The following is a 13,830-nucleotide window of genomic DNA, read 5'->3' on the forward strand; positions in this document are numbered from 1 at the left end:
CCTCACCACCCACAAATACTTGTTTCTCACTGATGGAATGGCAAGACAACAGTCTGAAGTAGCAAACCAGTCAAGCAATGCCGTGGGAGGCAAGTATCCACCCACCAAAGCTTCTGGATTCGAACACCATCTCTAGAGTGGTCATGGGGACACTCAAAACACTGCTCCGCTTTAGAACTCCACACACTCTCACTCTACTCTCACTCTGCTACATAACTCTCTCACTCTCTCTCTAGTGCACAACATGTTTATTAAAACAAAGACAACACATTAGAGAGATTAACACATAGACATAATGAATGGCAACATGTTTATTAAAACAAAGACACAACACTCTTATTCAACACATTAGAGAGATTAACACATAGACATAATGAATGGCAACATTGCTCTTTACTTACTGGATTACTTCTAGAATCATTGAGGATCATTACAAAGCAACTACTCAACATAGAGACTACTACTTCCTAAGGACTATGACCATGTTTGACTTCTCACTACTGGCTGTCAACTATTAGCTCTGTGAGCTATTAGCAGCATGCAACTTCCTTGCAGTAGTGATCAACCACCCGTTTAAGCTTTGTCTTCTTGATCTTGGCAATGACTATTCTGGTGGTTACAACCTGCCACCTTCACACGTGTAGTACCGAGGTGGTGCTCATGACATGGGAAGTGGTCTGACTATGCACTTTGTCACCATTGAGCCATTGGGCACAACACCTGGAACGTTTGGTGCTCATGACATGAGAAGTGGTCCAATTGTGCACTCTATCACTGAGCCGTAGGGCGCAACACCTAGCACACCCGGTGTTGGAGCATTTGCTCTGGAACCTGTTCCCTTGAAAAATTTATCTTTAAACCTTATGGAAATTTTTGGAGGACTACAGTCCGAAATGTATACATTATCTAAGTAAGTAGCATGCTTATGCATCCTCTTTAGCCTTATTTCTTGGCTCTTCTGTGTTGAAATATACAAGTGAATGGGTGTGCACGAGAACAAGTCTTTAGCAAGAGGCTGTAATAAAAGAGAGACTGTAAATGAGTGAGTAGCAATGAAAAGGTGAGAGGTATCTACTAGGAGAGAATAAAGGGTAGCATGAGAAGATTTAGGATGTGTGGAGATATTCTGGGAAAAGTGAAGAGGTGGAGAGAATTAAGCAAAAGAGGTGGAGTGAATCAAGGAGAGATCAGTGGGATTAAATGCTTGGCATCTTGTGGATGTAAACTCTATAAATTGAGGCATTGGCCAAATGAGAATTTATTGGTTTTTGAGTATCCATGCCTACATTAAGCTATCAATTAATTGCTCACTAATCTCATCTTAATTGCTCACTAATCTCATCTTAATCATTATCTAATCACTTTATTAATGATGTTGATTCTTGCATTTGATCCACCATAGCTCATCACTTTGCTTGCATTTTAACATGGTATCAGAGCCTTGTTAGGATCCATCCAATTTATGAGCTTATTATCTTGCTAATCACTCTATTAATCACTCTATTAATTAGGATTAGGAGATAATAAAAAATTTAGTCAATTTTCAACCATTCTCTGCACCCCCAGCTGGTGGAGGAGCTCCCTCTCCCTCTAGCCTTAACAATAGGCTTCAAGCTTCTAGCCCCACCTAGCCAAGCTACCCATGCACCGGCCCATCAAGTCAAATCGCTAAAGCCGGCTGCTCCAGATTTTTGTGAATTTGCAGGCGTCTCCTTTTTGAAGAAAATCTCAGATATACACTTACAGAGAAGTAATTGGTCTAATTCCTCTTAGCCCCAAGGGTTTTCAAGGGTGCTCTACATGCAGGTGATGTCAGATTTGTGAAATTCTTTAAGAAAAAGTGGAATCAAGCTCTGCATGAAATCTGCAACAAGTGACTTTGGTAAAACAGAGATTAAGCATTCAATGTTTGGTCAAATCTTTTGTTTCTTGGCTTGATCCTCTACTAGACTAATTGCTATTGATGGATTTGAAAGGAGTTGAGCCATTTGAACTCTAAGGCCCCAGATCTGGTCTCCCCGCACACTCTATTTTTTGCACACAAAACAAGGGATTATTTTACTAATTAGTGATTAATCAACACTAATCACTGTATTTTGGTACAATTGAGGGTTCAAATTTACCATTAGGTATCTGATACAGATCCCTATCACTTTAGATTATATTTTGAAGATGGTTTGATACTCCAACCATTCAGTATAGATTTCTTAGCCTTGGCTTTATGTAATTTTTGGTGAATTTATGCTGATAAATCTGTTGTAATCATCACCTAAACACTAGATTGAGTTGTAAAAGGGTAGACACTGCCCTTGAATCTTGAATTGGATCAAGAGGTAAGAACCCCTTCACATCATCATCATGAGTAGGGCACAAGAGATGGCTAAATTTAATGGGGAGCAGTTTTATACATGGCGGCAAACAAAAACCATGTATTTGCTCATGAGGAAAAATCTGTGGGGGGCTAGTTGAGGGAAGAGATGAATGCCCAGAGGTGATTAGGGAAAATGAGCGAAAAATCAGGAATGAGAAAGCATTAGGACTCATCGCACTTAGTTTAAATGATGAAATCATTCACCACATCACAGGGATACAATGGGCAAAAGATGCATAGGATGAACTCAATAAATTATTTGGCACTCAAGAAAAAAATTCAAAGATAAATTTGTTAATGCAATTCTACAAACTTGACATGAAGGAAAACAAACCTTTAATCACACACTTGAACAAATACAAAAGCATTAAGCAACAACTGGCAGCCATTGGTAAGAAGATGATGAGGCACTAGAAGTGCTTTTGAAGAGTGTGGACAAAGGTGAATATGAAAAGATTGTGGCAACCTTAAAGAATGTACCTGAATATGAGCCATTGGTAAGAAGGCAGAAGATGATGAGGCACTAGAAGTGCTTTTGAAGAGTGTGGACAAAGGTGAATATGAAAAGATTGTGGCAACCTTAAAGAATGTACCTGAATTGAAGCTGCATGAGATAGAAGGAGCCTTCTAGAGCAAGAGACCAAGGTCAAAGAGAAGAAATGGGTGGACTCAACAGCGGGAGAGGAAAAAGCATTTTTCACCCTAGGAGGATTCTCACGAGAGGATGAGGACGAGGAAGAGGTAGAGGAGGAGGAAGAAGGACCTTCACTTGCCACAACCATGGGAAGCCAGGACACATGGCAAGAGACTGCTACAGCAAACCGAGTGGAGAAGGAACGATATCAACAAACTTTATGATGGAGACTCCTAAGGAAGTGGAGTCAGATCATCAGAGAGAGAGAGAGAGAGAGAGAGAGAGAGAAACCCCACAACCCAATGTAACCTGCCCCAACATAGTAAAACCACCTCCGAGCCATCGATGATGTAGGCCATGTGGTAGATGTATGTGTGAGCACTTTAGTCAAGGTCATGAGCACTTGTAGTAGCCTTGGAGAGAGAGAGAGAGAGAGAGAGAGAGAGAGAGAGAGAGAGAGAGAGTGTCAAGGACTATGAGTTTAGGGACTTGAGGCAGTGGTCGTGGGCTACCAAGTAAGAGGGAAACTTGGTATAGGGTCCAGGTGTGCTAGGATTATTCACTTGAGGTGAGGTGTTGAAATATACAAGTGAATGGGTGTGTGCGGGAAAAAGCCCTTAGCAAGAGGCTGTAAAAGAGAGACTGTAAATGAGTGAGTAGCAATGAAAAGGTGAGAGGTATCTACTAGGAGAGAATAAAGGGTACCATGAGAAGATTTAGGATGTGTGGAGATATTGTGGGAAAAGTGAAGAGGTGGAGAGAATCAAGCAAAAGAGGTGGAGTGAATCAAGGAGAGATCAGTGGGATTAGATGCTTGGCATCTTGTGGATGTAAACTCTATAAATTGAGGCATTGGCCTAATGAGAATTTGTTGGTTTTTGAGTATCCATACCTAACTTAAGCTATGAGTTAATTGTGCACTAATCTCATCTTAATCATCATCTAATCACTTTGTTAATGATGTTGATTCTTGCATTTGATCCACCATAGCTCATCGCTTCGCTTGTATTTTGAGCACCCAAGACCTCTGTTGTCGGTCTACAGAGTTTGCAGGTCAAAAACTCTCACCATCGATCAAAGTGGGGTCTGCCTTAGAATTTCCTTTTCTGTAATGGGATAGGCATCCACTCAAATGGTGTGGCTTCTTCGTATTCTGCTAGATGTTTTGGAAGGGGGCTTTGTGTCTTTTCCACATCTGGATCTTCGGTGCCCCACTTCCAGACATTGGCGCTGGTTGGTGGTTGCATCCTTGGTGGCATCATCTTCCTTCCCTCCGGAGTCTGAGAGAACGGAGAGCATGGATGGTTTGGAGGAAGGGTATTCCTAGTCAGTATACAACTTATTGTGTCTCCATTCTGAAAGCATGTTGGCAATTCTTTGTTAGCCTTCAATAGTTATGAGAACATGATATGGGAGGCCTCAAAGAAGGGGTTATTTGTGCTAGCCCATGGGGCTGCTGACCTTTTTGCTAGCTTGTCTTTTAGGCACACATTTTCTTTTTTTAGAGGTTGGTTGGCATCCTATAGCTTTCGAACCTCAACCAGCAGCTCTTTGCGCTCTTTCCTTGGCACACCGATCGGTAACATCTTTGGGTTGTCCGTTAATTCCGCATCAGCCTTCACCGAGTTCTGCTTGTATATTGGCAGCCTCTTCTTTTGCTTCACACAGCTCCAGCACCCACTACAGCCTGGTCTTCTGGGTTTTCCGTACCCTTTTTGCCACTGGACGTGACTCCTCTATTTGCTTCTGCAGTGCCATATTGTACTCTGCCTAATCTCTGGGCCTTTCTCTTTCTGAGTTGAGCCTCATTCTCTAGACAACCAAGTACACATAAGGATTTGGATGGATCCCATGGTTAGGAAACGAAGCCACCAACCAAACCATGTACTTTAACAAAGAGGGTAACACTTATCACCCAAAAATTAATGCAAGGAGGCAAGGGATAGTGAAAGGTCTAAGCACGGGGGAGTCTTCTCGCCCACCAAACTGACCAAGGACAAGAAGGCCTCAAGAGATAAAGAAGGAAGGATCTCCCAAGTAGAGATAACTTCAAAACTTAGTAGTCGAGTGACTAGATGTGACTTCTCATTCTAACCCAATGAAGAACCAAATTGTAGATCCGATTGAGAGGAGCATCAAGTTCCATTAGAGGCCAGATCCATGCAAAGGGAATCAATGCCTCTTGAGAGAACCAAAAGTGCTACCCTTGTAGAGCCCATTATATATATTCACCCATAACAAGGATCAAATAAACTAAGAAGCTAGGAACATAATGTTGCAAGCATACCTATAATGACTAGTGGGATACCAGTTGTTGTCGATGGATACCCTGTGACACATACAATAGTTGTACCTCCAAAACCTCAAGGAGAAACATCATTAGGGGTACAAGACTATGGGGATGAAAAATTATCATGTGCGCCCTTACCATCTAGATTTGAACCAAGAGTCAAACCAAGACATGTAACTGCCCACCACCATGACTCCTAAACCTATCATCTTGTTGACCATTACCACCTAGACTCGAGCCAAGGCATGTAACTACCATGAATCCTCAACCTATCATTGGACTAGCAAAATATAGTGCTCATGCTCATACTCTTGAGGAAGGGAGAAGAGTTATAAACACCATTCCATTGGTAGTTATACTGCCAAGAGGAATGAGATCAAAACATGAACATGACCATCCAAGGTTAAGAGACTCACAGAAAAACATCAAAGGGGATTTAAAGATGGCATCTAGCACGAGAACTAAGCTTCATGAAGAGAATGGAAACTATATGAAGTTAATCAAAGCTATGATAATCGAGCCACGAGAACTAAGCTTCATGAAGAGGATGAAAACTAAATAAAGCTAATTAGAGGCATAATATGAGAGATCTCAAAATAGACCTTATCCCATGAGGGAAAGGGGAGCAAAAAATGGAGACCAAGCCTCAAAATGAAGCCACAACACTACCAATCCAAGGCTTCAGTGCAGGCCATGAGCTTAGTAGCACCTTTAAAAGTGAGGATAATGAGGAGGAAGAGGTGAAGCTCACAAGGATTTTCTTAGACTTCCTTGTTAACAAGGAGACAATAGCTAGACTTGCCTATTGGATATAGTATAGGAACAGGAAGAAACTTAATGTCATATGAGACACATTAGGAAAACTTGCCCTTGATCCAACAAAAGCTATGGTACAAACTGTCTCAGGCCTTTATTGATGAATGTAAAGGGATGCTAAAGCTTAAGTTCCACATCAATTCTTACCCTATGGAAAATATATTTTTAATGATATTATTGTTTGATGCTCCCTGACCTCCTATGTGGCAGAAAGTGTGCACACAATCACATGAAGCTAATTAGATACAGCTTGGGGTGCCTCACATTTATTTACCAAGGGATGTTGCTCCAACAAGCTCCTCTCTTGATTGTAATTTATGCCATGCCATGTAGGCAGGTACCCTAGGCACTAGAAGACCATGTCACCATGATGTTCTTTCAAGGTACCTTGGCCTTGCAAAACTTTGTAGATTTATAACCCATGATAGCAAATTTCATTGCATGGGTATTCTTATTTGAAAAGGCACCTCTGGATTTAGACGAAGATTGCATCAAGCTTACAATTGATAAATACATAGCTAGAGTGCCAATGGATATGGCCGTATGATGCCAAGTGGATCTAAAATGGCTTAAGGGCATAAGGAAGAGGTTGATCACCAAGGCTTATCGTCTCGCAAGTGAACAAAAATGGCATACCCGACCTATGAACTCGCAAATTTTTTGTTGCTCTACATCCAAGTCCACAAATGATTGAAATTGGAAATAGAAGAAAATGCTTATTTCTTCGAGATGGAGCACATTGCAAATCCCAAAACCATCCCATATAAAGAACTTAGATAGCTAAAAGAACAGCTAGAGCATTTAGAGAAGCACAAAGACAACTAGGAAAGATTCAGATGGATCCAAGGAAGGGAAAGAAGAAGAGGATAAAGACAAAAGGGGGGGAAATGAAGAGAAGAGGGAGAAGAAATATGGCAAAGATACCAAACATAACAAAGATGAGGATAGCAAAGGGTCACGAGATCAAAAGCCAGATCCAGAGATAGAGAAAGACTCCTAGGGCTAGCAAGACGACAAGGAGAAACTAGAAATTAGCCAAGGACATAGAAACTGAAGGAAGTGGAACAGGCTGGACATACCGTAAAACAATTTGATTTTTCTCGGATCTACCATCTCCCACAAGCCCACAAAGTAAGCATTATAACTACCCAAACCAAAGAACATTTAAGATACCCAAAGCATTTCTGATGGTTGTTCTCGAGAAAGATCCATGGTCAGAGCTCGCAATCACATGGCACACTCTATTACTGGAACATGAGGAAAGCATTATAACTACCCAAACCAAAGAACATTTAAGATACCCAAAGCATTTATGATGGTTGTTCTCAAGAAAGATCCATGGCCAGAGCTCGTAATCACATGGCACACTCTATTACTAGAACTTGAGGAAAGCATAAGAGAAGAAAGTTCAGATGAGGAGGGGAAACAACTTGAAAAACCTATAATTTAACCTTCTTTAGAGATCCTAAGACACAACAATTTCATTTACACCATTGCTTACCAACAGAGTGCAGACTCTTATGACTCCCAACATCTACAAAATGTAGTTGCCTCTACTGAAAGAATACTTGGAGTCAAGATAGTAGCAATGTAACATGGATCACTTAGAACATGAGAGGGTTGGCTATCACAAACCAATCAAAGAAAACTTTTTCACCAAAAGCACAATGGAGAACTAGCCGGCTTGGAGGCTCGTTTGGTTTTCCAAAGGCCCCCAATACATGAATACTTACTACCGCAAGGCACCAACCCAACAAAGAATAGATCCATAATACATGCCAATTCAAGAGAATATATTCATTACTTTGAGAGGCAGGCTACAAAATCATTTTTGATCAACTTTTCAAATCTTCCCTACTTGAGGTGATGAGCATGTTCATAGGCAAGCACAACATTTCTAAGGACCTACATGTCCAAGCCATGTGTAAGATCTTCCACACATTGGCTACCTACCTCAAAGGATCTACAAGGTGAAAAGCTCTTAGGGGTGGCACATTAATCATGGAAGTGAAGTGTAGAAATTAGCCTTCGATTTTGCCATCAGCCCATCTTTGAGGTAGATATACAGCTACTATGAGCACATCATGTACTACCTATCCTATCATCAAAGGATGTTTGAGGAATGTTTTATGACATAATTTTTCTAGTGCAGCATGTCAAATATTTTTTAACCCTTTTCTATAAATCCTCTACTTTGACATGATGCCATCAGGAACTTTTCACTCACCCCACTCATCGTCCCACCAGTAATGCTTCCGAGGATGGAATCTAGACTAGGTAGGGTGTTATTACACCTTTTTCATACAGTTTTTGTAATCCCCACCCTAGCTTAGGTGATTCAAATTATATATGGCCAAGGGCCCACCTCTATAATGGAAGTTGGGCATATAAGGCTTGTACATATAAAGAGAACATGTATTGGGCACCCCATAAGTGTGGGTGTCCGAGAAGAAAAGTCCACATGTATATAAGTAACTTATGAGAGTGTGGAAGGTCACTTTTGATAATAAAATCTAATATTGAGCTCAAGCTTGGAAGCTCTTCAATTCTTGCTTGTCTTGTTCTCTTCTTAATTTTTGCTTGCCTCCATGTCTATCCATGTTTTTGGCTATGGAATCTTATGGAGTTTGCTTGCTTGCATGTGTGAGTACTTGAGTGTGTGTGTGAAAGAGAGAGAGAGAGAGAGAGAGAGAGAGAGAGAGAGAGAGAGGAAATTTGCTAGCTTCTTCCTCTTGTGTGATTGGATTATGGAGGTCCAAGCATTGGATCAGTAGGCTTGAGGGCTTGACCACCCTTAAGGTCTCTGTTTTCCCACGAGCAATGTGCCGTCTCATGACTCTATATGGGTTTGGGTTTGTTCTTCTTGGTGTTGACATGCTTGTTGTGAGACTAAAACTTCTCTACACAAGAGGTGTCGCTACTAGAAGCTAGATTAGGTAAGGGGTTATTAATCCTTTTTTGTACACTTTTTATAATCCCCACCCTAGCTTAGGTGATGCACATTATTGTATATGGCCAAGGGCCTACCTTTGTAATGGAAGTCAGCCATATAAGGCTTATAATTCTAAAGAGAACATATTTTGGGATGCATAAGTGTGGGAGTTTGGGCAAAGCCCACATGTATATAAGTTACTTATGAGGGTGTGGAAGAAGGTCACTTTTGATAATATAATCTACTATTTTGGGAGCTCCTCAATTCTTTCTTGTCTTGTTGTATTCTTAATTCTTGCTTGTTTCCATGTCTATGCATGCTTTTGGCTCTATGGAGTCCTGTAGAGTTTGCTTACTTGAATGTGTGAGTGCTTTAGTGTGTGTGTGTGTGAGGTGAGCATGCCTACTTATTTCTTGCTTGAGAATAGCTAAGTGTAGAGTGTTTGAAATAGATTGAGAGAGAGAGAGAGAGAGAGAGAGAGAGAGAGAGAGAGAGAGAGTAGAGAGTAATCTTGCCAGCTTCTCCCTCTTATGTGATTGGATTACAGAGGTCCAAGCATTGGATTGGTAGAGCTTGAGAGCTTGACCACCCTTGAGGTCTTCGTTCCCGCGAGAAATGCATGGTCTCACAACTCTAGACGGGTTTGTACTCCTTAGTGTTGACATGCTTATTGTGAGGCTACAACTTCTCTACACAAAAATATTTACTTTGTGACCTTCATTGGATGATTACAACAAGTTTGGCTAGTCTTATCCCATGAAAGTAAAATCATAGGTATTCTCTCCTTTTCAACACTTTCTTGCTTTGGGGTTGAGAATGAAACTAGTTTAAAAGTCCAAACTCTTCGTACAGATAGAGGGATAGACTATCTATCTAATGCTTTTAGGCACAAAAAGGCATTAAGCATCAATGCACAACTCCTTATTCATCACCACAGCAAAATGGCATTGCTAAGAGAAGAAATACGACTCTCATGGAGATGGTTAGATGCATGGTTAAAGGTCAGCAACTTCCACACAAGTTTTGGATGGAAGCAGTTCTTTATGCTACATATGTGTTGACACTAAAGCTTTGAAGACCATCACTTCTTATGAAGCTTGGTTCAATAGAAAACCTAAGGTTGAATACATGCATGTTTTTGGTTGTTTGGCATATGCACATTTGCCATCTCATATCCTAACTAAGCTTGATGTGATAAGGTAATGAAATGCATTTTTATTAGCTATATTGCAGACTTGAGGGGTGCACTACTAAGAAACCTTATGTGTCACGTGCATTCAAGGGGTATTAAAAAACCCCTTACTAGTAAATTTTTCATGAATAAAATGACCCCTTTTTCTTTATAGACTTACGAATTTTTTTTCAAAATTGATTAAAAAAACCCCTTCTGTAAATGTATTTATGTAAATTTACCGTAAATTTTTAAATTAAAAAACCCCTTCATTTGAACTCATGTGGTATACTTACATATTTCTAGGTGAACTCCCCTGAAAGTGCAGAAAGCAAAGGTTAGCATCTCTACAATTCTCTCAACAAGAAGATTATTGTCAGTAGAGATATCCTTTTTATAGAGGATCATGTCTATCCTATGATAAATTTCAATAAACATACATATGTCAATTCCCCAAACGTGTGTAATGGTTTGTTGCTAGTGCTTTGCGAAACTCACGGCTAGACATTCAATTTGGTATGTCAAAGCTTTCAAAGTTTATACATTGCCCAAGAACTAAGCATTGGAAAGCAGTTAAACATATCTTCAAAGACTTGCAAGGCACTCAAGACCTTGGATTGTTCTATGCCAAGAGAGGTGATTTAGAACTGCGTACCTTCTTTGATTCTGACTAGGTAGGTGATTATGATACACAATGGTCCAACTTCTTTCTTGGCAATCCACGCATCTCTTGGCTAAGTAAGAAGCAACCAACTATGACAACCTCATCCTATGAAGCTAAATACAGAACAACATTCACTCTGATAATTGAATGTGTATGGTTGAGAAGATTAATGGAGGATCTTTGTATCTCTTCATAGAAACCCCTACTCCAATTCTCACTGATAGTTAAAGTGTAATGGTAGTAGCCAGGAATCCATTCTTTCATGCCTAGAATAAGCACATTGAAGTGCACTATCACTATATCAAAGAGAGACTACATGCAGGTGAGCTTAATTTAATCTATTCTAGTATATATGATAATGTGGCATATCTTTTCACTAAAGCCTTATCACATGAAAAGTTTGAGGCCTTCTGCAAAGCTTTGGGACTCATCCCTTCTTTCAGAGACTAATCTGCAATCTCTATAAACCCCACATTGGTATTGGGAGGGTTTGTTAGATATTATGGTAGTATTACAATGAGGCCATGTACTAATGCCATGGGCACTTTTGTCACACTGGGTTTTTTCCCATGGCCATCTAGGTGTGAATGGACACCTTATTAAGGTTAACTGGGATATAAGCAACCTCATCCATTATTTGGTGTTGCTATTGTTTGTACTTTCTCCTTTGTACTTGAAGAGAGTCTTATCTCTCTCTCTCTCCTTTGAGCTAGCCATTCTCTCTCACACGTTACACCCTTGGTTCTTCTCATTAAGCATTATGTGTGTGTGAGTTTAGCTCCATTGTGAGCTAACATGTTCTTCATTTGCAAAGTGTAACTTTTTGAATAACAGAGAATTCTTTCATCAGCTGCTACAAAAGGTATAAAGAGAACTAGCAATTTGATTAGGTGGGACACTCACATACTAGGGAGCTAATCTATGGCTGTATATTTCCAAATTCTAAGGTTCCCCTCTAAAGGGACAAAGGAAAGTTATCAACTTTAGAGATATAAACTCTTTGTCCATGTTTGGTCTCAAGCAGCCAATCTACATTTTCTTTTCTCTCATGGAGTACCCTGTTGGCAACAGGCCCAATGTCAAAGTTTGGGTCAGGAAGGGTGTGCTCGAGGAATACACACCTAAGGGCACTACCATAGAGTCTATGTTATTGGCTAGCATACAACTTGGATATCACATTAGCTAGGATCACTCGTCATTTGTCTGGGAGGATGATATGTGGAACTTCATATGTTAGCCTCTTAACAATTCTATGTAGTGTTTGTATTTATCTTGGAAACTCTGGCATTGAAGTGTTTTGTTGGTATTACTGATATATGGGTTGATGACGGGGTAACTTGAGAGGTTACACCTGATGTAAACTTTGACGTAATATACTTATATGTACATTTATTCCCCCCCCCAAGAAAAACGAATAAAGGGCAAGTGGGAAAAAATAAAAATGGAATTGAAATCAATGCTAGGTATCTTTCAACGTGAAGCTTTCCAATGTCTTTTAAAAGTTTCATCGTTTAAGTATTTATGTTGGAAAATACTGGTTTTTCTTAGTCCTCTGGAGATCTACGTTCAAGTACTTTATGTTTTTAAAAATACTAGTTGGGAACTTGTGCTTAGCACTTCTTTTGAGACTTCCAGAATCAAACGCTACCCAAACCTCCCCAAACCTCTTCAAACCTCCTCCTCCCCTTCCCCAAACCTCTTCAAACCTCCTCCTCCCCTTCCCCAACTTCCAAATTATAGGTTTGTGAACTTAAGATAATATAGAGAAGAGAAGATATGAGACAAAAATGAAAATTTCCCATTCGATTCCCCACTCTAGCCTTCTAGACTAGGGCGTTGAGCCTGTGATCGAGTCTTTGATGGAGTTCATAATTCCCTGCCTCCCGAACAGTATAGCCCTGCTTTGCTTGCTCAAGGTGCCGCGCATCTACCACCCGAGCTTACCTGCAGTATGCCGAGCATGGCGTCGGGCGGTGCGTTGCCCGGGCTTCTACCAGGACAGAAGAAGGCTGGGCATTTCCGACGCTTGGCTGGTCGTTCTGTCCGCCGAAACTCTGGCCCCCAGCGCGGCTTTGCTCTACTCCGCCTACGACCTCGCCACCAAGCAGCTCCTCTTCAAGGTCAAGTTCCCCCCTAACGCTACAAACAATAATGGGCCTCCTGTCGGCCCTCCTGAGCACTACCGCATCGTGGCCATCAACGAGTGTTTCGCATTGCTGGGTTGCACAAGAGCCCATGGTCGCCGCCCAGAGGACACCACCAGCCAGTTCATCATCTACAACACCATTACTGATGAGTGGAAAAGCGGCGCCCCTATCGGCGTTCCCCGCCATATGTTCGCCTGCGGCGTTATCAACGGAATTTTCTACGTCGCCGGAGGTTTCAACGCCCACGGCAAGGTGGAGCGCTCCACGGAAGTCTACGACTTCCAAATGGACACGCAAATATGCCGGAAGCGGCTGGGCGGATTGATGCAGACGTCGTGTTTCAAGGAATGCTATATCTGCCTTGCCTGCCGACGTTCGCCGCCGGTAGCCGCAGTTTGAATGACGGCAACGAGCAGCGGCAAAGCGCCTGTTTGTTCTGGGTGTACGATCCGGGACATGATGTATGGATGCAAGAGACCACATTGAGCTCGGGTACTTGCTGCGGCCGGGCGGCGGGGTCGGCCGGGCAGCTAGTGGCAACGGAAGAGTTCATGTATGAGGTGGACACCGACGAAAATTTCTGCCGCTTCGAGAGGAGCTCCGGCAGGTGGAGAGCACTGGTGGCTCGCAGCTGCTGCTCCTGGTCGTCCAATAGGTCGGGCGCTGGAACGTCCACGTGCGCCGTCATCCACTGTCAGCACAGTGTGCAGCGGCAGAGTTCTCAGCGGGCCTTTGGCCATGGCAAGGATATTTTCCTTCTGGAAGAGGCCAACCAGCCCATGTGCCGCCGGCGGGTCGATGACGC

General features: G+C 41.7%; 1 protein-coding gene across 1 annotated transcript; it reads left to right on the forward strand.

Annotated features, from left to right (window-relative positions):
- Positions 1-12,737: 12,737 nt before the first annotated feature.
- On the forward strand, positions 12,738-13,424 carry LOC147635205 (F-box/kelch-repeat protein At1g67480-like). Its single transcript, XM_086803255.1, has one exon. The coding sequence runs from the start codon at positions 12,738-12,740 to the stop codon at positions 13,422-13,424; it is 687 nt and encodes a 228-aa protein (XP_086659381.1).
- Positions 13,425-13,830: the final 406 nt, after the last annotated feature.

This window comes from Cibotium barometz, chromosome 9 (assembly GCF_041138505.1).
Source record: "Cibotium barometz isolate CiBa-2024 chromosome 9, ASM4113850v1, whole genome shotgun sequence".
NCBI lineage: Eukaryota > Viridiplantae > Streptophyta > Polypodiopsida > Cyatheales > Cibotiaceae > Cibotium > Cibotium barometz.

Coding starts and splice junctions, on each gene's coding strand:
- LOC147635205 (XM_086803255.1), top strand. CDS start 12,738: ATGGAGTTCATAATTCCCTGCCTCCCGAACAGTATAGCCCTGCTTTGC.